Below are 24,699 nucleotides of genomic sequence, written 5' to 3'. Positions count from 1 at the left end.
TATCAATTGTAATTCTATGTCATGGCTTGTATACTGACTACAAGTAAGCAGTATTGTTAATGTACATTTGATTATCATTCAATGAAATTAAATTCTATGGCACGTTTTCCAATTAACAGAATAAGATTTTAAGACTATTCTAGTTGAACAGTTGTATTGATGCAAATCTCCAGAAGCACATTGCTCGCTTTAAATGTACTGTACAGAAGAAGGATAGCTGTTTTACTACATTTTAAACCTGTCAAAGCAAAGTTTGAACTGAAACGTGCAATAATAATTTAATCTGACTATTACTGATTGACTGATACCAATATACATTTCTTTCTTACATTTGCACGGTACTGGTGTTCTCTTATTCACTGTCAGTGTCTTATAACAAGCTCAACACACACATGATCAGTGCATTTACAGAAATGTCTTTGTAGACAAAAGTCAGAAACACAACCTGAAGCACAAAGAGATTGATTTTTATATGGAAGTTTCAGATTGGTGACACACACACTGGGATAAAACAAATAATACACATTTGAAGAGTTCGCTTCCAAAAAGCGATAACTGAAAAATGTCAAAAATCATGTTTTTTTTTATTGTGCAACTGCAGTTGGATTGTTTTGATTTAAGCCATAATAACTCAAAAAAGCTAACTAACACTATACAAACATGATAACGTCAAAAAAAACATGATTTTTGAAATGTTTATCTCATTTTAGAACCAAACTTCTAATTTTAAGTTTTTTAATGCCGGTAAATTTCTTAGGTAAAAAAATCCTCCAATGCACGCATACAAAACAACATTAAGACAAACAATCAAATAATTTATAAAGCATTGACACACAATGTCTCAAAGCGACTACAAAGCAATGACGCAAAGCGATTATATTCATGTTGAATCGCACTCGGTTTTAGCCAATCATCTGCCTCCTCGCTGCGTCGCAGTTGTGTCCAAAGATATTTTCGCGAGCGTCGACTCTGACGTACTCCTGAAAGGGAACGGTCTTTAAATATTGTTGAACATAACTCTGTCTGTATATGTAAGTTACCCTACTTGTTATTCTATAAACCTGGAATTATAGATTAATTTGAAATACTTTCAATAAAAATTTGATTTAGCATTAGATTAGAGTGATAGAAGTGATTGAAGTTTGTTGTAGTGTGTTAGCGCCCTCTCGCGCCCACTTATGTGTAACTGCATGTAGAGTGGAAACACTGGAGCAAAAATCCAAGACATGCGACTCCAAAACTCCCCGCTTTCAGTCTGTTTTAGGATTTTATACCACTGTTTCTTCATGAATTCAAACACTTGGAAGGAAAGATACTTCTGAAGATTAAAGAGCAGGTTTGTGCTCAGTTACCTGCGATTAAAAGATGTTTGCTTTCATCTGATTGTGTTAAGCATCTTTGTCAAGGATTCACAACATCATCTTTCCATTGAACAGGTGCGTCACTTCACAGTTCGATGAGGTTTCTAGAACTTAATTTAGTGGCTTGTGTTGAAAAGGTTTTTTAACAATTTTTCACTCTTGTGTTTCCTCTGGTTTGATGTGTTTGTTTTGGCTGTGAGGAGATTGAGTTGAACCATTAATTGAAAACATCAAACGTCATTTGTTGAATATGCTTTCGTCACACTGCAGACACCGTCTTTGTTCCAAGGATGGATGAAAAGTAAACAAAGACCATGAGCACGACAGAAAACAACCGTTTAAACCAGTCTAAGGTGGTTTGCCGGTTTTGACTGGTTTAAAATGGTTTATCTGGTAATCCAGTCTAGCCAGGGCTGTTTCAGCTGGTTTAGTTTGTTGGCAGGTCTCAGTTGGCATATGACCATGACCCTTTAAACAACCAACAAACCAGACCGGCCTGACCAGATCAAACCAGCTGTCATGAGATTTTCTCCAGTGCATCAGCAGCATCTCTCATGTGATTGTGTCCTGTGTCCTCTAGAGGCCGTATGACATCAGCCAATCCATCAGACCTTTAAACATGCTCCAGCTCATGTACTGTACATGTACAATGAGGCTTCACCATCCACACATTTACTGAAGGATTTAATCAAATCACTTGAAATATAGATTTATTCAATGTAAAGGAATGATGCGCCATCTTGGGAGGATGGCTGCTAGTGTGTTCAATGCTGTGTTTTGTTTTTCTTGTTTGACTAGGGAATATAACTGGTAGGTCGGTCTTGCTGTGTTAAAAAAAACGCAATTAGCATTACGCAGAATCGTTCAGGAAAATCCCCTCGTTCTTTCGATTTCTCAGTATCAAACAAAACAAGTAACAGTGTCAAAACAATAATAGCGGTGGAGTGTGATCCTCCAAAGATGGCGGCGCCACTGCTACATGCAAAATAGGACTTGACATCAGCTTCACAATCTCTATAGGCCCGGTTTCACAGATGGCTTAGTTTAAGCCAGGATTATGATTTAGTTGAATTAAGATATTTATAGAAATGCCCTGGTGTGCATCTCAAGACAAAACAATGGCACTGATATAGGCTGTTTTAAAATATTTCTGGGCAAGTTGTATGTAGTTAAAGAAGGTCACAAATTGATTCAGTCTTAAGCCTTGTCTCTGAAACCGGGCCTTACTGTTTAAATTGAGTAAATGTAAGTAAAAAAAGAAGTAAAAATCTTACTCAAATATTTCTATCAGAATTCACCAAAATATGATCTGTGTATTTAAAATATAACTTGTAAATTAAATACTTAAACTTAATAAACTTATAATAATGTTATTTTAAGACCAATTAATTTTAATCATTTTTCATATTAATCAGTTAAATGATTTGAAAAGATTTAATTAAGTTAATATAGCTGTTTATTTCTGTGGTATTTACTAAGCCCATGTACAGAATTAATTTTTAGTGCGCATCGACACAGCGCAAATCAAGGTTTTAATGTTTCAGATGTCAAAGCAATTGATTTATTCTTTTTCAAATGTCAGAACTAAAATGTTTTTTTTTACCATAGTATACGTCTGGTAAAATCTGATGTGATTTCATGATAGTCAGACTTATAAAGATCAAAATTCTCACTTGTATAAATATTTAAATGCAATGTTATTCATTTAAATTGTATAATAAATCATGTTTTTCTCTAGTGCAATTTATTGTACATTTGCATTTATTTGTTCACCTTAAATTGTTTTATATATTATTCATCTAATCCAAAATACAAACATATATGTTTTATAATAAATAATATAATTATATAAATTTTGGGATTATATATATCAGAATCTTGGCTTTCTTGACAGTCTGCTTTCTAGATCTCGACTGTATCCACTACTGAAAAACAGCAAACCAGTGGACCACAGTAAAGTAGTTATATATGTACAGTAAAAACAAAAGACTTCTATTATTGTTTGGTGTTCGGTGTGTCTTGTATCAACCTGTTGAAAACCTACAACACATATCAGAGTACGTTTAACATTTTCTGGATAACTTCATAATTTCATAAACATCACAAAATATCTTGGAGCTTGAATTCTAGTTTTGTCTTCTCGGTGAGAGTGGTTTGAAATAAATGTGTACAGTATGTTGAAAGGTGATTATGAGTTCCGGTTAAGATGACCCAGGTCTTGTGTGTCAGTAATAGATTCAGGAGAGCAGGTGTGTGAGGTCACAGTGTTTTTCTGGTTAAGGTCAGATCAGATGTTCGTGCTTCCCAACAGCATGTGTAACTTCTGAAGTCTAGTTTGGTATGAGAGCGTCTGCCAAGAACAGTCATTAAATCTTGCTCTTACACGTTCAGAGATGTCATTTGTGATATTTTGTCGGTCGTAGAGAAACACTTACTGTAAATCACAGAAAAATCATTTAGTGAGATTGTACTAAATAACACAGTTCATGTCTTATGTGCTTAATTTTTATTTCTGCTTGTTTATTTTGTCATCTTATGACTTGCTTTGCCCTTTTTTATTAGTTTCTGTTTACTGTGACATTAATAGTGTCCTTTTCTCAGAGTATTCTGGGTATTGTTCATGTCTCGAGCACATGTGGAGGTTTCATATAGTGGGAGTTCGTTCCCATTTGTCTGTTATGCAAATATATATTGACAGTGTATGTTCTGGTCTGCAGATATCATGTTTGATGAATAATTCAGTTTACCAGACACACTACTCTACACAGAGCACGTTTCGTAGATAGATGATCTGCTTCGCAACTCAGCGCTGCCCTCTGATGGTCTGGTAGAGCACACATACTTGTTTGTATTGCGCATATGTCGACCTCGGACATCCGTGCTTAATCCGTGATGCGGATGAGTTAGTGCGCGAGAAAGTCAGGTATGCCTGGGCCTTCAGCACTGTGTCAGCCACCGTAGTGCTTCAAAAGGGAGGGGTGGAGTGACCCGTTGGTTGCAGTTCTCAACGTCACCACTAGATGCCGCTAAAATCTCCATGTTGCTCTCTGAAAAGTGTTTTCTTAGAAAGCTTGACATAAGAAAGATAGCAAACCGAATCAAAGTAACCTAAAGCACTGTGACAAATGACAGTTCATCTCGGTCAAGCCATAAAAATGTGAACCCTGCTCCGACATAAAGCATTAAATACATCACATGATTAATTTGATTTTATAATATGAACGGTTGAGCTCATCTCTGGGGACAATGTGAAGCTTGGTAAACACAAACACACAGTGACCTTGTTCTCTGTCCTGACAAAGAATAATTTGATATCTGCCTGAACGCTTTTGTACCATCAGCTTGGAACATCTCCCTATCTATCTCTCTCTCTCTCTCTCCCCTTCTCTCTCTCTCTCTCTCTCTCTCTCTCTCCCCTTCTCCACTTCTCTCTCTCTCTCTCTCTCTCTCTCTCTCTCTCTCTCTCTCTCTCTCTCCCTCTCTCTCCCCTTCTCTCTCTCTCTTTTTCTCTCTCTTTCACTCTCTCTCGCTCTCTTTCTCCGTTCCCCCTCTTTCTCTTTCACTCTCTCTCTCTCTCTCTCTCTCGCGCTCTTTTTCTATGTTCCCCTCTTTCTCTCTCTCTCTCTCTTTCACTCTCTTTCTCTCTATCACTCTCTCTCTCTCTCTCACACACAAACACACACACGCATCATATTTCACTGCTGTAAAAGAGTAGAATGCTCTCTCACTACAAAACACCAGAATCTGCAGATCTCTCTCTCTCTCTCTCTCTCTCTCTCTCTCTCTCTCTCTCTCTCTCTGCAGTCGGGTTGGTTTGTTATTGCGGTGGGGGTTGGATCTGTGTGTGTGTGTGTGTAAAGTGCAGGTTTTAGCAGGCTGGAGCTCACACACACTATTGTCCTCTCTGATCTTGGTGTGTGTGTTTGCCTGCAGTAGTGCCGATGTTCCGGCTGTGAGGAATCCCCTGCTCTTCTGTCCAGCGGGATGTTACGCTGCTCTATAACGGATCATCACTGCCGGATCGGGACACGTCTGCCGTATGTGGGAATAGCTCACCCGTGGAGGGGGCGTCTTGAGTCTGTTTTTGCGACGCAGCCATGCGGTCGGAGCGCATGAGTCGCGTGTGTATCGTGGTGCTTGAAGAGGTGGATGATGATGAGCCCGCCCCTCTGCGTTCCAAAAGCGGCCAGGACCACATTTCCCAGAATTCCTCTCAGGACGAGAAGGTGAGGTGGATGATTTGACTATTAGAAAGGCAGGTGATAGCCGTGTCTTTGTTTCGTGTGTAAATCAGCTGGTGTGTAAAGATCTGTGTCGGTCAGAGAACAAATGACACATGAAATGTGATGATGTAAGTTGTTCTTGTTGCCTTTTAGATGAACCTTTATGTGCCATGTGAACAGCAGAGGCAAAACGTGATGTCTGGGGGGATATTTGCACAATGTCCCCTTGGTTTAGGAAAACATTAAAATATGGAAAAACTTGGTTGAGGTGTTTATTTTACAAAATGTGGCTGTTATACGAAATATACAAAAAATTAAATAGAAATAACTAAACAAACATTAAGTAGAGTTTAATCGGTTATTAATATTTTGATGATTCTTTTGTTTTTGGCTACTATAGTTATTCTTAATAAGCATGGGTTGTGTGTTAACTTGGTAAACCTCCTTAAAGGCCCCCAAATGTAGGCATTTTACAACATGTAACATACATATTAGGAGTCCACAGAATGTGTCTGTGAAGTTTCAGCTCAAAATACACCACAGATCTTGTATTATGCTGTAAACTACATGTCCATCTTTGCCTGTTTTGGTGTGTGTCTCTTTAAATGCAAATGAGCTGCTGGTCCCCGCCCCCTTTCCAGCAGAAAGCGCAGGGCTGTGTGAGCCGGTGCTTCCAACAACAAAACTGAAGAGAATGGTCATGAAGCGAAAGAGAAACACTGTCTCATCTTTAAAGACCAAACACATTGTTTTGTATAAGTGAGAATACATAAGACAAACGCGTCATATCTATAAAAACATGCTCTATTTAAACTCTATTTTTACATAACATGAGATCATGAAAATAACATTTCATGCAATGTGTAATTTTGCCGTGTTTGAAGGTAAGCAAGTTGTAAATCCGAAGGTGAATGAATCACAAAGTTATTGGTTAAAAAAATGGGAGTTGACTCTGAATCACACAAACGAGTCGTCCCATGTCCGATTCGCCAAACGCCGCGGATTTACGTCACTGCGTATAGTCTCCGCCTACGTTTTGCCAGGACTGCCCAGGAAAACGTAACTCTTCTCCCCCAAACACTGTAGCTCGTGAGCTTCAATCACGGTAGACCAATCACAGCAGACTAGACCATCTGACCAATCACAATAGACTAGACTAGCAGAAAGGAGGGGATTAGACCGATGAATCGCGGAACGAATCATTTGAGAGTCAGTCAAGAAGTAAGGTAAGATTAACTGATGTTCTCTATAAACAAAAGTAGGGTCTTAAAAATCCCTAGTTATGTATTCTCTTTAAGTGAATGCACATCGCGTTATGTCTTTACAACGTGCACATTGTTTAATATGGGACAATACACGGGACAAACGCGTCAAATATTTAAAAACTGAAAACAAGTACATTTTCTGGATTAGGGGGACTTTACGTTCTCCCTAAAGCTGATCCTCATTTTTAACAACAAGCACCGCTACGCACTACACATACAACCCCAGATAGCACAGGTACATCTGTAAGATGTCTGCTAAAGATCTGGAAAACATCTGCTGTTTAAAAGCATCTGCTAAACATCTTAGAAAGACCTTGTACATCCATTCTAAATCAGACACATCTGACAGCAGACGTCTCAGAGATGCAGGTCGGATGAGCAAACAGCACACAGATGTCTTTCTGATATTTTAATAATATGCTTGAATGAAGGGAAAACGTCACATTTTTCCAACGTTGAACATTGCAAGCAGACGTCTGTGCCTGTAAACCAGGTCTGTCATTATTGAGGAAGCTTCACTTATAGACACATTGAAGTGCCTCGGCGTGAAAGAGAAAACTGACAGAGGGATTGGAAGTGACGGTGTGTGTACGGACATGAAGTCACGACAGCAGTTGTGTAAATAGGTTGTGTGTGTGCTCAATGGGAGATTTCACTTCTGTGGGTTTTCTCTTTAAACCTCTTTATTGACGGTTCTGACTGGTTTTAGAGGCTCTGGTGCCTCAGGCTGAAGTTTTGCTGTTGAAACACGCCGTCCTTCATTGAACCGCAGATCCCTGCCTGCATTCCTTCATTGAGACCTGTGTCTTCTCCCTGCTTTCATTGACAGAGATAAAAACAGCCACGTGTGTCACGACCGCCGTCAGCTGCTGGATCATGCATGTGTGTGTGTGTGTGTGTGGTCAGCAGACTGGCTGCAGCAGGTGTGTGTGTGTGTGTGTGTGTGTGTACGCGAGAGCTCGTAACCACTTCCTGTTTTAATACCGTACACTTCTTTTATTGACACCTGACGGAGGGTGTGGCATACATTACCTCACAATGCCAGTTGGTGAGAATCAACCAACAATATTCCAATATTTCCATTGTAGACGGTTCAGCGGTCCAAAATCCAATATTTCCAATTGTAGACGGTTCAGCGGTCCAAATTCTAAGGGATAGTTCACCCAGAATGAAATATTCTCTCATCATTTACTAACCCTCGGGTTATTCCAAACCTGTATACATTTCTTTGTTTTATTGAACACAATGGAAGAATGACAGCGACCAAACAGATCTCTTCCCCCATTTACTGCCATAGTAGGGAAAATAAATAATGAAAGATGTTTGGTTCATGACATTCTTCCAAATATCTTCCTTTGTATTTGGCAGAACAAAGACATTTATGCAGGATTGGAACCATCGAGGGTGAGTAAAGCCCGTTTTTTCGGCATGCATATTTTGTTATTTTAAATGTAGAGGCGTAAATAGGGGGCGACACGCATGCGGGGCAACACGCTCTTTTTTTCTTCAGGTACGTCGGCGTCGCATTGGAGATGAAAATAGTTAAACTTTTCAGAATGGCGCAAGTGCAACGCATGAGAAAGCAGTCCGGCTCGCGTTTTAATCGAGGTTTCAGATGCAAAATGTGAATCGCCTCTAAATGATGACAGAATTTTCATTTTTTGGTGAACTGTCTCTTTAACTTCCGGTGGATATAGGCAAAGAATCAAAAAGTGTTGATTTGTTTCAAATTAATTGAATACTACTATTATACAATAACAGATTGATATAAAAAATATTGATACAAATTAAATATAAAATAAATGCTTATATTACAACCAAATATATATTCCTCTGGTCTTTCTGTTCTGTCGCCCTCTCTCTCTCTCTCTCTCTGTCGTTCTCTCTGACGTTCTCTCTTTCTCTCTCTCTCTGTCTATCACAAGCTCTTCTTGTGATGTGATAAACCACAGATGAAACACTGGATCTCTTTACCTCATGAATCATTTTTCTCATTCTCAGTGCGTCTCACTACATGAGTACTTCAGTGTTGTATTTACTAGTTTTTCTCTCTCACTGCCCTCCACAGCCCTCTCTAATCAAAGCCATATTTAATGTGGACTCGGATGAAGTTCGTTCACTCATATTCAAGAAAGAAGATGTCAACATACAGGTAACTTCATTTGATTTTCAGTTTTGTGAAGAAGTTCATTTTTAGTTTATTGACACATCGCTAACTGATACATCACATTATTCCTCTTTCTAAATTCTTAAAGGAATAGTTGAAAGGTAAATGTAAAGATTCTGTCATTATACACTTAACCAAATCGTATGTGACTTTCATTTTTCAGCTGAAATCAAACTAATAGTTTTAAATATATATATATATCCCGTCATGTTCTCTTGTGATGAAACAGGCATGATAACTTCTCATGAGACATGAATTTATCGTCTTGATCTGTATGGATATGCGATGTATCAGTTAAATCACTTTCTCTCACAAACATGTTTTGCTTCAAATAAATCATAAAAGAGGATTTTCATATTTGGTTGAGCCATCTCCTTAAACTGGTTTCGTCCGAAAGTACGCCATTCAAAACTACAAAGTTGCAGTATGCCAAAATAATTCCGTCATCACTTCTGAGTCTCTGGTCATTTGTGACGATCTGTTTCTATAATCCTCTCTTCTGTTCTTCTCCGAGCCGGCGTCTGGCCGCAGAATATTGATGCTTGTTTATTGATTCTCGGTGCTGAATAATTTGGACGGAGATTGAACACTTGGCAGATTGAACACACAGAAATCATTGGCACTCTGTGTCTTAATGGATCTTAAAGCCGTGCGCTTGTTAAGATGCTCTGCAGCAGATTGTGTTTGGTCTAAAGCAGTGTTTTCTTCTGTGCCGTGTTCCATGGACAATCTGTTTCCATCACCATTGCTTGGCGTAGTCTGTTCTGGAGACACGCCTGTAATGGTTTAACCAATCACAGATGGCCTGATGGGTCACGTGACTCTACTGAAGGCCTGAGTGTGGTTTGGCTCCGTGATGTTTTGTTCTTTAATTCCGATCGGACGGAGAACACAGTCGTGTAGGGTGGTGTAGAATGAGTAACTGATGCTCTTAGTGGTTATTGCTTTTATTGATGAAAATAAAGAATGCGGAGAATTTAAAGCTACAGTGTGTGTTTTGTATTTCTGCTTGCAGTCTCAAGAGATCTGTGGCCACATTGATCTGTGTGTCTCTCTGTCACAAACACAAACACACACAATATAATGCATTGCTTTATGCATAGGAATCGTGTGTGTGCGTGTGTGTGCGGTCTTGTTTGCGTGTATGCATGCGTGTGTGTGTTTCTGTGTGCTGTAGTCATACACACATCAACCTGCTAAAATCCCACATGTCATACACACATCTTTCCAGCACAGCTTTAAACTCAGTTATATTCAAGCTAAAACTTATAACCCCTTTTTCATTTAGCAAAAGCAATTTGGCATTATTTTGTCTTTTTAATTTAGTTTTGTTAAAAACTGTCTTTGGCAGAAAGTCTGCTTCTGTACCCTTGTTTCATTGGCCAAAGAAATTGAAAACCTAAAGCGGCCCTAACACAAGTGGTTTCTGCCAATCTCATATTAATCTTGAGTACCTATAGAGTAGTATTGCATACTTAATATCTTCGAAGAGTATTTAGTTTGATCACATTTATAAAAGATAGATACAGCTGTACGATTATTTCCAAAATCATAATGCGCGTGCAGGGGGGAGGGGTAGACTGAACCAAAGCACATGCACGTGCATTGTCAACAAAACACAGACATCAGTTTCACTCACCACATGCGGCTCATGTCAGGAATCTCTTTGCGCTGAGACGGCTCTATATTTCAGTTTCAAATAATCTTCAAATCCAGCATTATATCCACTGTTTGTATAACATTTTATTACCCAAATGCACAAACACCTGAACTTTGCATACGTATACTCTCTCTCTCTCCTGCTTACAAGTGAAAGTGACGCCTGCGCATGCTCCTTCTCCTGCTCTCATGTGGTCGTGCCACGTGCTTTTCCGGGAGAATTGTCTAATAAGAGACTAAGAAAAGTTGTTACAAAACAGTTTTATATGTTCAAAAGAAATTTTCGCAAACCTGTACGATTGCTGGGGGAGTGTCTCGAGCACAGAAATACTACGTTATACGCCCAGCTCGTTTTTTGACAAGTTGACCATGTTAAGCATGAGAAGACACCACGTTTAGCAGTGTGAAGAAGTCAGAATGCATTAAACACAGTTGCAGGGCCGCTTCAAAATAAACAAAATTCAAGATGAATTTGAATATATTTCAAAAAGGTTTTCTAATAAATGTTGTGATTATATTTTTATGTTGGACTCTTTTGAAAGCAATTATCTTGTAGTGGAAATCTGATATTGACCATGTTTACATGATCAACAATAATCTGATATTAACAAGATTTAAACAATACTCGGATTAAGAATGGACCAGAGTTTTTTGATTTGCTTAATCCGTCTAAACTCATAATCGTAGTAAACACAAAGCGAATTAAGATGAGTGGAGAACTCCTATTTTAGTCAAAATATGGAAGTGCGGTATAGACATGACACACCTTAATCCCACTAATATTTGATTATGGACGTCCATGTAAACGTGGTCATTTTGACTCACAGTGCACAAGTATGATGTCTGTCCAGAATGAGTTTTCATCTGTGTGTTTGTGAATGTTCAGGACAGTGAGACGAGAACGCCGCTCCACGCCGCTGCCTACCTGGGTGATGCTAAGATTATAGAGCTGCTCATCGTGTCAGGTATGAGCGCTCATTTATACTCCAACATGCTGAGAGAACAATAAATCAACACATGATGGAGCTTTTGTGAGGTTAACACACTGACCGATCACAATTAGAACATTTGACCGATGATTAATTGTCTAATAATTAATTCCAATTATGATGATTAATCGGTTAAAACATTTTAGTGTGTTCATTGATAAACTGGTATTGGCTGTCAGCTGGACTTAAGTGCTCGACATACTCAAAATAGCACACACACACACAGTCACGTGACTTCCTGAAATGGCCACTGTGAGTGACAGTGAATCAACAGGTGCTTTGCTCTATTTTAAGCAAAAGATGTGGCCTCAAAGGATTGTGGGAGTTTACTGTTCTAAACAGACTCGCAGTAACATCTTTACTAAAATCTCTCTCTTTCTCAGGGGCGAGAGTAAATGCTAAAGATAATAAATGGCTGACTCCTCTTCATCGGGCCGTAGCGTCCTGCAGTGAGGTGTGACACCAGTCGACTCTTTCCTAAATGTCACATCAACCATCTCCTTGTCGTTCATGGTCCTCGTTCTATTCCTGTGTGTGCAGGAGGCCGTGCGAGTGTTACTGAAGCATTCAGCAGATGTCAACGCACGGGACAAACACTGGCAGACGCCACTGCACGTGGCTGCGGCCAATAAGGCGGTGCGCTGCGCAGAGGCGTTGATCCCGTTGCTAAGCAACGTGAACGTGTTGGACCGCGCCGGACGGACGCCTCTGCACCACGCTGCCTTCAGCGGCCATCTAGAGGTCACTACCAAGAGATGACATAATGCTGATCTAAATATCTTTTATTCTCCACTTATATTTTAATATTTAAAATGATCATTATTATCGGTTGTATTATAGCACAATAACGCCAAAGTTTTCAGTAATACAATTTATTGCACAAAACAGAAAGTTTGTGAGTTGTGTTGTTAATGTCTCTACTCGTGTAATTTCAGATGGTTGAGCTGCTGGTGTCTAAAGGTGCAAACATTAATGCCTTTGATAAGAGAGACAGACGAGCTGTTCATTGGGCCGCATACATGGGTGAGACTGTACGACAACATCCTCAACATCACACACACAAACACACACTTTATTGTCTGCCTGTCTCACTGTTTTTTATCAGCTTTCTGTGTCTCACGTTATCCTTTTCTTGTCTCCCTCTCTGTCACATATTTCATCCGATGCCTGTCTCACTCTCTTTATCTCATCTGATGCCTGTCTCACTCTCTTTATCTCATTTGTTTCCTTTCTCACTCTCTTTATCTCATCTGATGCCAGTCTCACTCTCTTTATCTCATCCGATGCCAGTCTCGCTCTCTTTATCTCATCCGATGCCAGTCTCACTCTCTTTATCTCATCCGATGCCAGTCTCACTCTCTTTATCTCATCCGATGCCAGTCTCGCTCTCTTTATCTCATCCGATGCCAGTCTCACTCTCTTTATCTCATCTGATGCCTGTCTCGCTCTCTTTATCTCATCCGATGCCAGTCTCGCTCTCTTTATCTCATCCGATGCCAGTCTCGCTCTCTTTATCTCATCCGATGCCCGTCTCGCTCTCTTTATCTCATCCGATGCCAGTCTCGCTCTCTTTATCTCATCCGATGCCCGTCTCGCTCTCTTTATCTCATCCGATGCCCGTCTCACTCTCTTTATCTCATCCGATGCCTGTCTCACTCTCTTTATATCATCCAATGCCAGTCTCACTCTCTTTATCTCATCCGATGCCTGTCTCACTCTCTTTATCTCATCCGATGCCTGTCTCACTATCTCCTTTGTCGTTTGATTGTCTGTCTGTCTATCAGGTCATCTAGAGGTGTTAAAGTTGCTGGTGTCTCATGGTGCTGAGGTTTGCTGTAAGGATAAGAAATCTTACACTCCTCTTCACTCTGCCGCCTCCAGCGGAATGATCAACGTGGTGAAATATCTGCTGCATTTGGGTGTGGATGTAAGTTAGCTCCGCCCACATGATATCCATAAGCAGACGGTAAGCGATAATAAACAAGTTTCTCTCTTCAGATCAACGAGCCGAACGCGTATGGAAACACTGCCCTGCATCTGGCGTGTTCTAACGGTCAGGATGTTGTTGTGAAGGAGCTCATCGATGCGGGTGCTGATGTCAATCAGGTGAACGAAACAGGCTTCACAGCGCTGCACTTCACCGCCGCATCCCGACAGGGGGCGCTGTGCCTGGAACTGCTAGTGACCAGCGGGGCCAATGTCAACTGTAAGGTCTGTGAACTTCGACATCAACAAACCACAATTCACAATCTGTCAAATACGTCAGTCTTCACAAGCGAGTGTTTTGTGTCCTCAGAGTAAAGATGGGAAAACTCCTCTCCACATGGCGGCCGTTCACGGGCGATACTCTCGATCTCAGGCTGTCATTCAGAATGGTGCGTGTGTTATCAGTCTATCTTCAGATGAACACGCTCTCTTGTTTCTCTGCCGCTCATCTTCTGCTCTCGACCGCAGGGGCGGATGTCAACTCTCAGGATGTGAACGGTAATTCTCCTCTGCATGTAGCGGCGCGTTACGGCCACGAGCTGATCATAAACACGCTTCTGGCGAACAGAGCGGACGCGGCCCGGTGAGTGACACGACTGTGTACGCTGCTACATTTAGAAAACGAACATGCTGATCATGTGACTGTGACTCCTCCCTGTAGGCGTGGCATCCACGGCATGTTTCCGTTGCATCTGGCGGCGCTGAGTGGATTTTCAGACTGCTGTCGCAAACTGCTCTCCTCAGGTACGGTACTTCAGACAAATATTTTGGTGATGTTTTCTCTACCTACTGCTGGTTTCACACCAAACGCGAACAATTGCGTTCCACGCTCTTTATTACTCGCTGTAAAAGTTTGTTATTTTCGCGTGATTGACAAATATTTTCAACCATGGCAGAAGACTAGATTGACGCACGTTAGCGGAAATACGCGCCGCCCGTTTGGTGTGAACACAGCATAATGTTTGAATGGACAGATGTATTACATTTTTTTGTTTAAATTAAACTTCACATATTTAAGTTTAAATGGGTTTTGGTCATATGTGAACGGTGTTGTGTGGCCTTGATTTTCTGTCTCGGTGGGGACCTAAACCTGAATACTCTCCAACTCATGGGGACTTCTGTCATCAAGGGGGCCAAAATTGAGGACCCCACAGGCAAAAAAGCGTATAAATCGTACAGAAGAATATTTTTTCAAATCCAAAAATGCTAAAAGTTTTCTATGAAATTTAGGTTTAGGGGATAAAATGTACAGTTTCTACAGTATAAAAATCATTACGCCTATGGACTGTCCCCACTGAGATAATAATCCAGACATGTGTGTGTGTGTTTGTGCGTGTGTGTGTGTTCAGGTTTTGACGTAGACACTCCTGATGATTTTGGCAGGACGTGTTTGCATGCGGCAGCCGCAGGAGGGTGAGTCATCACACATGCCATCCAGACACATTTATGAGCTCTCTTTCATCTTAAAGATCAATTTTGTTAAGAGTATGTGACCTAAAGTAAAACCCACAAAGTCTCTCTCAGTGTCAACATAAGCGTGCTTCACTTGCGTCCCGAAAACTGTACATTTGCATAGTTTCTGCCCTACTCGGATGTAGCGCAAAATGAAATGGAAGGGAAATAGCAAAATAAAAATGGGAACAAAAATGTACAAAATTGTGAAATGTAACTCTCTCTCTCTCTCTCTCTCTCCATTCAGGAATCTAGAATGTTTAAATCTGTTACTGAACACCGGTGCAGACTTTAACAGGAAGGACAGCTTTGGGAGGTGAGTTTATGTAAAACATAATGCTTAAAAAAGTTAAACATACAGACAGCAAGTGACCAGTATACACACAAACTGCTTCTATATACAAGTATCCCAGCATGCACCTCGTGAGTCAAAAGGTGCAAGTTTGAGGATGCTCAAGTGAGACTGTCTCTCTCTCTCTCTCTCTCTCTCTCTCTCTCTCTCTCGCAGGACTCCTCTGCATTACGCTGCTGTTAACTGTATGTATCAGTGTGTGTTTGCTCTGGTTGGTTCGGGAGCGAGTGTGAATGAGCGTGACATCAGAGGCTGCGGACCGCTGCATTACACCGCTGCTGGGGACTCACGCGGCAAGTACGTCAGACAGATGAATGCAAGGCTGACTTACTGCATACTCAACTGTTTTATTCAATGACTCTAGATCACACACAGTGTGTTTGACATGTTATTTTCAGTGTGTGTTTGACATGTCGAGCTGACGTGTGTGTGTGTGTCAGGTGTGTGGAGTATCTGTTGAGGAATGATGCTAATCCGGCTCTCAGGGATAAAGACGGATACAACGCTGTTCACTACGCTTCATCTTACGGCCACAGAATCTGTCTGGAGCTGGTCAGTAAACACACACACACACAGACGAAAACACATTCATACACAAACACACACATACACAGAATAAAACACACACACAGAAAAAAAATCAGGTCTGCTTTGTGTTTGATTCTTATAGTCGTGTTGAATGTTTTGCAGATTGCCAATGAAACACCATTAGAAGTGGTGAGTTTACACATTCAGAGAATCTGTCCTCTGCTGCCCTCATCTGGCCATGTGTCATAATTGCTTCCTGGTTTTATTGGTTTATTTCATAATCCCTTTAAATTCTGATGATGTCATGCTTTAAATTGTGTATGGCCCACAAGGCTTATCTTATGCCAAGACCACGTCTCAGTTAAATAAGGATATTTAAGTGGCTTTTTTAAAAATGCCTTAGATAAAAATATCACCAGTGAGACAAAACAATGCGGGTTACCTATGAAGAGCTCTTTTCCAAAACGCTATAAATCCATTTTAACTGTATTCATGAAAATGACATTTTCTTACCTAGACCCATACATTTTGTTAATATTCAATTTATCCTGTTAAAATGGTCTGTTGGCTCAGTCTGAACATGTTTAACACTGATTGTTTAAGAAAAAACAATATTGTCGATTATAAATTCAATTTTTATTTATATTTTTTTCAAAACGCTACAAATCCATCCTTTTTTTCAAAAATAATGTTGGTTTATTTCTTTTTAAAAACAAACAAACCAGAGAACATGAAACATATGACATCAAGGACTCATACTATCAAATAAATGCAAGAAATAAATAACAGCCAAATAAAATAAATAGTAACAAACTAAATAGTAAAATAAAATAAATATTTCAATTTCATGTTTCAATATTTTCCACCACATACAACAAATAATTTAGAAATAACACATACAAATACCACTGACGAGCGAATTCTGATTGGTCGAGAGGACATATCGCATTTAGACTAAAAACAGGTTCGGCATTTATAGCGTTTTGAAAAGAAACTGCATCTTGCAGAACATTTTAAACAAGGAAATATAGCGATTTGGCATGAAACATTTATGGAGCAGTGAATAGGTTTAGTACACAGCAAAATGGCGTGACAAACTTAAATTTGGCGTTTAATGTGTTTTGGAAAAGAGCTCTTCATATGTAAAGATATGTCATGCAATTTATTTTCAAGACACCTCAAACCTTCATTTTTGTCTGTGAAACCGGGCAAATAATTCATTAAACTCTAAACATGTGTTTGTGCGTCTTCAGCTATTGGACGGGTCTGTATCTCACATCATAAACGACTCAGACGTCCAGTCACCCGTCAGCCCTTTACACTTAGCGGTGAGTTTAAACTCCTCCTGTGGGCGGAGCTTGTGTGTGTGTACTGAAGGACGTTCATCAATAATTGAATTGTGTTGTGAGGGATTTACAGCAGCTTTGTGAAATGTTTTTTGTGTGTTTTGACAGGCATATCACGGTCACCACCAGGCTCTTGAGGTTCTGGTTCAGTCTCTGTTAGATCTGGACGTCAGGACTCCTCAAGGTCACACACCTCTGGCTCTGGCTGCACTGAAAGGCCACATGGAGTGTGTGAATATTCTCATAAACCAGGGTTCATCTATACTGCTGAAAGACTACACACACAAGAGGAGCCCGTTACACACTGCAGGTGAACACACACACAAGAGAACCCCTTACACACACACATGTACATAGAGTTGGTGTGTGTTTACCTTAGGTGTGTGACGTTGTTGTTATTTGATACTGTGTTTGTGTATCTGCAGCTATGAACGGTCACTCTGAATGTCTGCGTCTGCTCATCAACGCAGATCAACACACAGACGTCAATATACGAGACAGCAGGGGACAGTGAGTTACACACAAGCACACACACACACACACTACATATTATGTATAGAAAGATTGTGGTGTTGATTTAATGTGTGTGTGCGTGTTGTCAGGACTCCTCTGATGTTGGCGGTTCTGGGTGGGCACACAGATTGTGTGTATCTGCTGCTGAGGAAAGGGGCCAGCGTGGAGCCCAGAGATAAATGTGGCAGGACGGCCCTCCACCGTGGGGTCAGACACACACACGTCTGATATAAACATCACCTCAGTTAATCTGATCACAGGTTGTCAGCTGTCTACACCAGAACAGATCATTATTGAGATGGGACGCGTGTGTGTTTCAGGCAGTAATGGGTCATGAGGCGTGTGTGGAGGCGCTCTTGCAGCACAGATCCGGTCTTCTGGTTCAGGACGGTAGGGGGCGCTCTTCTCTGCATCTGGCAGCAGCTAGCGGGCATGTCGGGGTCTTAAGGGGTCTTTTGAAAGCAGCACAGTCTCAGAACTTCACCCCTGTCACTAAAGACAACTGCGGTTACACACCGCTGCACTGGGCCTGTTACAATGGTACAACTTTATAATCTTTTTTATCACTTTTAAGACAGATCTGATTTTGTGGACAATTTAGTTTTCTGTGTGATCACATGTACTGTACTGTAGCTGCCGTGTCTCCTGTAGTTTATCGTGTGTGTGTATATGTGTGTTACAGGTCATGATGCGTGTATTGAGCTCATTCTAGAACATCAAGAGTTTTATCATATGGAAGGAAACTCCTTCAGTCCACTTCACTGCGCTGTGTAAGAACACTTCTGCTCATGACATGCTGTGAGATTCTAACATCAAAGGATGAACTATATTAGCGTGTCGATTTCATGTATTATAAAGCAAAAATCAAGTGCAGAAATATTTCATTTCTTTATTTTGGACCCCACCCTTCTGCTCTATGAGACAAGTCTTTTTTTTTTTAGGGCTGTCAAACGATTAATCGTGATTAATCACATCCAGAATAAACGTTTGTGTTTACATAATATATCTATGTGTACTGTGCATATCATTTTTTATTAATAAACACAAAAATATATATTTTCATTTTGTTTTTCAGATTTTTTCTGGGCTTGTTTTTATTTGGTTTAAATAGTTTTAGTTAACTAAAATAATTCTGTATAATACGTATACGATTAAATTTTTTAAGGCAGAACATTTACAGTTGATTCCAGTATATCCATCACACGAGAACATTATCAGATCACATGTGATGAATGTTTGAACATAAAATGTTTTAACGTGAAAGTTTTTTTAATTTCAGCTTCCCCTTTATAAAGAATTACTGTCAAACGTATGATCTCTCTCTCTCTCTCTCTCTCTCTCTCTCTCTGTCTCTCTGTCTCTCTCTCTCTCTCTTTGTTTCTCAGTATTAATGATAATGAGTCAGCAGCAGAGATGTTGATCAAGTTGTTGGGTCCAGGGATTGTAAACGCCTCAGACTCTCAGTGCAGGTAAGATTAAGTCTCTCTCTCTCTCTCTCTGTATGTTTCGATGTGACAGCAGCTTGTTGATGCGTGTCATGTCCATCGCAGGACTCCGCTGCACGCCGCAGCATTCACAGACCACTTGGCGTGTTTGCGGCTTCTGTTGGGTCACGGCGCTCGGGTGAACCCGGTGGACACGCTGGGCAAAACGCCTCTCATGATGGCGGCAGAGAACGGACAGACCAACGCCGTAGGTGAGCCCCTGCATCAGGTGTTTGGGTTTGAAATCCCGCTTGTGCACATAGTATTTCCATACATGCGCACGATATGTTTCAAGTGATCGTGCTGAGTTTATCCTGAAGACTTTTGTGGGTGTGCAGATCTGCTGGTGAGCGGTGCGAGAGCTGACCTCACCCTACGGGACTCAAACAGAAACACAGCTCTTCATCTGGCGTGCAGTAAGGTACCACACACATCCTCCGGCCATACGCACGACATTCAAACTAACATTACATCCTAAAACTCTTTAATTTGAGTATTTATCACTATGTTTACACGCAACTCAATAATCGGTTAGTAATTGATGACTCAATCAACAGGTGGAAATCAAGCATGAGTATTTTTGGGGGTTTGGCTCTCGTTTTATCTTACATTATGTCATTAAGTCTCGTTAAATACGTTTGGTTTTGTGTCGTAGGGTCTTGAGACCAGTGCCTTGTTAATCCTGGAGAAGATCGGCGATAGAAACCTCATCAACATCACAAACGCTGCGCTGCAGACGTAAGTTAAACCTCTGTATTCCTGCATTTGCTTCTGTTCTCATCATCATCATCTGAAGATGGTCTCGTTTGTCTCTCAGTCCGTTACACATCGCTGCTCGGAACGGTCTCACTGTGGTCGTACAAGAGCTTCTGGCTAAAGGAGCGAGCGTTCTCGCTGTGGATGAAAACGGTAAGCCTTTATTATGTATGAGAGAAGTTTTATTTTGTTTTTTTAATGTGACGAAAAATAAAGCCACAATAATAACCTCAAACTGGCTTGGTATTGTGTTTTACTGAAAATGTCATGTTTGCATCATGGACATCAAATCAATCGATTTATCGTCTTTTAAACAACCGTGTCCCGTCTCCAGGTTATACTCCAGCATTGGCTTGTGCGCCCAACAAAGATGTGGCAGATTGTTTGGCGCTGATACTCGCCACCATGATGCCCGTCTCCTCCAGCAGTACCGGCACCCTGTCCGGACTCACGTTTGCCAGCTTCAACCACTCCAAGACGGTGACCTTTGACTCTTTACCCATTCTGAGATCCGAACACGTCTCTTATCGCAACTTCAACAGACTCTGCTGTGAGGACCGCCTAATCTTTCCTGATGATGAACTCAATGATTCAGACTCAGACACGTACTGATGACATGTCACGTGCACATGCAGTCATATGGGCCCGAGTGGCCACAGTCTCAGGAGAGAGAGAGAATAAACACGCCGGTGGCACATTTGTTTAAAGAAATACTCCATCCAAAAATCATGAACTGAATGATGGGAAAAAAGTTTTCCATATGATGAAAGTAAATATTGACTAAGGCCGTCAAGCTCCGAATGACAAAATAATATATATAAAATGATCATGGATGTTGATACATAAAGATGTCATATAAATTCAGAGGACATGGAATTAAGCGCAATAATTTTACGATTCGTTTAATTTCATGATACATAAAGTCAAAGTTTATTTGTTTATCACTTTTCAAAAGTCATGGTTTCGTGCTGTACAGAATAAAAGTCATACGGGTTTGAAGCAACATATTGAGTGAAGTTGACAGTATTGAAACTTTAGTGGAACAACTGAAACAGCAAAAATGTATTTTTGATTTTGTTATTGGATCATGAAAGAAGAAGGAAACAGAAAGACCGGACATGAAAACTTCAGGGACCAAGAAGCGCAGATTTCTCCTGCATCTTTTACTTTACGCCCTGTTTGTGCATGAAGACTGAATTCAAGTTTATATCGATGTGGGTTATTTATTATAAGGTATGAAGAGCAACAAAAGACGGACTGTTCTTTAGTTTATTTCTCTGCGGTCATGAGGAATCACAGCGTTTCTATCAGTTGTTCCTCTGTACAGTAGATGTGTGTTTGTGTGACGTGTGCGATTATTTTATAAGAATTTAAAGACAATAATCGAGTCTGCGTGTGGCATAATGTACATTTTGGTACATAAAATGATGAATAAATATTTGCTTTAATCTTAAGGAGTTGTTGTATTTTAAACATATTTTAAAACAAACAACGTTTTCATTTCTTTCTTTTCTGGAATACACAAAAAAACTCTTGACCGACCGGAGTTGAAACTCATCCATAAAACGTTGAATAGCCAAACAAATTTGATGTGTAACACATGATAAACTATTAATTTATTTTCCCAGAAGTCTCAATTCACTGCTTTATGATAAATGTAATGTTATTTGATGTTAACTGAACGTTGGTCAGAAATGAAAAGGAGAAGAGTGTTTGTTTTAGATATTGTCCTTCTCATAATGTCTTCCATACAGCATGGCCGTCACAAGCCCTGTGGACATTCCCCTCCGGCTCATGTAAAACCCACTTCCGCTCTCCCAGCCGGAATGATCCGGGACCTCCATAGTCATCCCGCTGCCCAGAATTCCCGGGAAAACGCGACGGGTGCTAAAGGTCCCGTCCAGCCTGAAGTCCATCAGCGTCTGAGCGTGTTCGGTCTCTCCTCCGCAGCTGCTGTGATGCAGAGTCGTGCATCTCACCAGAGCACAAACCTCCAGGTAATACGTCCCGTGCACCACATGCAGGCCGTTAAAAACCCCAAGAGCGTAAAACTCAAGTGTGTGTGACCTCTGGAAGAGCAGGTGGCAGCACAGCGAGCCGCTACACACCGTGAGGTTCCCTTTATTTCCCTTTAGCGGTGTCAGAGTGAAATTATCATACATCATGATGGAGGTGAAGGTTAGTGGATTATCCGTTTCAACACAATCGGAGTCTGTGCGGCAGAACTGAGCATTGGGATCACCCTGTTTTGCATTGAAGAAGTTGACATCCCACGCTTGTGCTTTTTCTAGTTCCGATCCAAGATTGGTTTCTGAATACCCAGAAAACGGCACCAGCGTTGTCCTGTAACTCTCCCCGACGAAAGCTGGATCCATCACCGGTACACTGCGCACCAGAAGTTTCCCAGAATTCCCCTCGGTGTCATGGTGAACGACAGAGTCCCACGGCGTGAAGATCCCGCTGCCCGTCATGCCGTACTCAGCGGCTCGGATGTTGGCGGCCAGCAGCGTGACCCCGGCCGCGTGGGAGAATGCACGCTGGAACTGCACAGCCGCCAGCAGGGGGAGCTGGTTCATCCATGCGGTCGGGTAGACCATCTGCCTGAGGCCCATGTCTGTCGCCAGGGTCACCGCCGGGTCACGGAACAGAATGTCAAAACACGTAAACACCCCGAATCGACCAGCGAAGGGTGTGGTGAAGGTGATGTACTCGGGCTCGGTCGGCGTGTCGAACGCCGCCTCAAAGTACAAGTTGTGTTTGTGATATCGAGCAACGATGGTGCCACGGTCGCTGAACACCACGTTAGTGTTAAACTGATACTGACCGTCCACAGGACACTGAGGGTCAATGTGTCCGTCACAGCTCTGACGGGACGCCATGTTAGCCACCACGAAGATTCGGTTCTTATGGGCCATACAGCTGAGTCTCCGGAGGACCTGAGAAATAAGACACATGCAAGTTAAGAGATTTTATTAAAGTGTGTTTATGAACCAACATAAATACAATCGGATGTACCTCGGTGTCTGGAAATCTGTCCGGTTCTGAACATGGACTCCACGTGATCTCTTTGGGGTCAGGAACCGTTTCCAGGTAACCGGCGATTGAAGATCGGGTGTAGTTGAACCCATGGATAGCATCTTCTGGAAATACTATGATCTGGGCACCCTGGTATAAAAACGTAAAGCTGAAGAACAGTATATAGAGCTCTAATCTTTATCTGTAATGGAAAGACATCTTTTAAACCTACATAATGCTCAACAGGCACAAATGATCATTTTGGAAGATTGTTTCAACGTTCAAAACTTTTATTTTTAAAATTTTCAATGTTTTCTTTAGGTCATATTTTTGCTACAGAAAATACCAGTTTCTCATAATTCAAGAAATATAACGTAATCTTTCAAAATGTATTTATACGTCTAACTATCATAATTGTTTATAGATGACGCTACCATAGATGTTTCTCGTCGGTGTGCGGATGATTTTATCTTACAGATGAACAAAAACAGACCTGAACTGTCACGAGCAGATGCTTATGTGAGACTACAAGAAAAGTGTGAACAAGGTTTTGCCGAATTTACATATTTTAATTTTTTCCTTATAAAAATAGTAGTATTTATTTAACTTTAGTAAACTGACCCTGGATCGGGATTTTTTTTTGTAAAAGACAAAAATACTTTGTATGGGTCAAAATTATAGATTTTTCTTTTATGCCAAAAATCACTAGGATATTAAGTGATGATAATGTTCCATGAAGGTATTTTGTAAATGTCCCACCTTAAATATATTAGAATTTTATTTTTGTGGGTGGATGATCTGCCACAGTTTAGGCCTCTGATCAACAACTTCAAAGGCGATTTTCTCAATATTTGGATTTTTTCCCAGAGTTTTAAACAGTTGTATCTCAGTCAGATGTTGTCCTATTCTAACAACTCATACATCAATATGAAGTTTATTTATTCAGCTTTCAGATTATGTACACAACTCAATTTCGAAAGTTTGACCCATAAGACGGTTTTGTTGTCCAGGGTCATATATTATAGTACACTACCGTTTAGCTCGTTGTAAAGTTCAAACAATGTCCAGTCCATATCTGAACCCTACACATTGTCATTATACTCATTATATTTATGTGTCATGTATGTTTTCACCTGTCGAGCCGCATCTTCCGTCTGTTCCTCAAACACGCGCAGGTTTTGCTCCATGTGCTTCAGCGCTGATCTGCGCTCCAGCGGGACTCTGGGCTCCGGGTTCAGCAGCACACGGTGCTCGTACACAGCGGCCACATAAGACGGATGATCCCCGGCCCGGATGAGCTGCAGTCCGGTGAGACAGAGCACAAACCCGGCCGTCCACAGAACACGCAACGACATGAGGACCGATGCGCGCGAGTCCAAAAGTTCACACTCGCAATCTCTCTCAGAGTGTGTAACGTTACACAAATATAGATTAATGAATGAAAAAGACCGTCAATTTACAGGAAATGTTGCTGCATATTCATCCCTTAAAAAAGTAGAATTAGCAATTAATTGTAATATGTTTACATATATTCCTGATATTTGGAAGGACAATAAACGCACGTTGTCGTTCCTGGACTTTGCGTCCTTGCGTCACCACTAAA

At 40.9% G+C, this 24,699-nt stretch overlaps 2 protein-coding genes across 5 annotated transcripts; one reads left to right on the top strand and one right to left on the bottom strand.

Annotated features, from left to right (window-relative positions):
- Positions 1 to 996: 996 nt before the first annotated feature.
- Positions 997 to 21,535, top strand: LOC130415562 (serine/threonine-protein phosphatase 6 regulatory ankyrin repeat subunit A). 4 transcript variants are annotated; one of them, XM_056741356.1, is made up of 29 exons: positions 997 to 1,031; positions 5,295 to 5,587; positions 8,918 to 9,001; positions 11,562 to 11,640; positions 12,048 to 12,118; positions 12,205 to 12,405; positions 12,600 to 12,687; positions 13,449 to 13,591; positions 13,663 to 13,875; positions 13,961 to 14,039; positions 14,119 to 14,233; positions 14,312 to 14,394; positions 15,000 to 15,063; positions 15,350 to 15,418; positions 15,611 to 15,751; positions 15,895 to 16,006; positions 16,145 to 16,171; positions 17,236 to 17,310; positions 17,437 to 17,638; positions 17,754 to 17,838; positions 17,931 to 18,048; positions 18,162 to 18,381; positions 18,524 to 18,611; positions 19,227 to 19,310; positions 19,392 to 19,537; positions 19,664 to 19,746; positions 19,981 to 20,063; positions 20,143 to 20,234; positions 20,416 to 21,535. In XM_056741356.1, the coding sequence occupies exons 2-29, from the start codon at positions 5,459 to 5,461 to the stop codon at positions 20,691 to 20,693; spliced, it is 3,252 nt and encodes a 1,083-aa protein (XP_056597334.1). In that variant the 5' UTR covers positions 997 to 1,031; positions 5,295 to 5,458; the 3' UTR covers positions 20,694 to 21,535. The 4 variants fall into 4 exon arrangements, with proteins under 4 accessions (XP_056597334.1, XP_056597333.1, XP_056597332.1 ...); XM_056741355.1 differs by lacking the exon at positions 997 to 1,031 and adding an exon at positions 1,133 to 1,436; XM_056741354.1 differs by lacking the exon at positions 997 to 1,031 and having other exon boundaries at positions 5,176 to 5,587.
- On the bottom strand, positions 21,337 to 24,673 carry btd (biotinidase). Its single transcript, XM_056741358.1, has 3 exons — positions 24,230 to 24,673; positions 23,097 to 23,246; positions 21,337 to 23,017 (listed from the first exon to the last, which is right to left on the bottom strand). Exons 1-3 carry the CDS (start codon positions 24,449 to 24,451, stop codon positions 21,800 to 21,802), a joined length of 1,590 nt encoding a protein of 529 aa, XP_056597336.1. The 5' UTR covers positions 24,452 to 24,673; the 3' UTR covers positions 21,337 to 21,799.
- Positions 24,674 to 24,699: the final 26 nt, after the last annotated feature.

The sequence above is a fragment of the Triplophysa dalaica genome, chromosome 25 (genome assembly GCF_015846415.1).
Source record: "Triplophysa dalaica isolate WHDGS20190420 chromosome 25, ASM1584641v1, whole genome shotgun sequence".
In the NCBI taxonomy this organism is placed as follows: Eukaryota; Metazoa; Chordata; class Actinopteri; order Cypriniformes; family Nemacheilidae; genus Triplophysa; species Triplophysa dalaica.
This window is presented reverse-complemented; position numbering and strand designations above follow the sequence as displayed.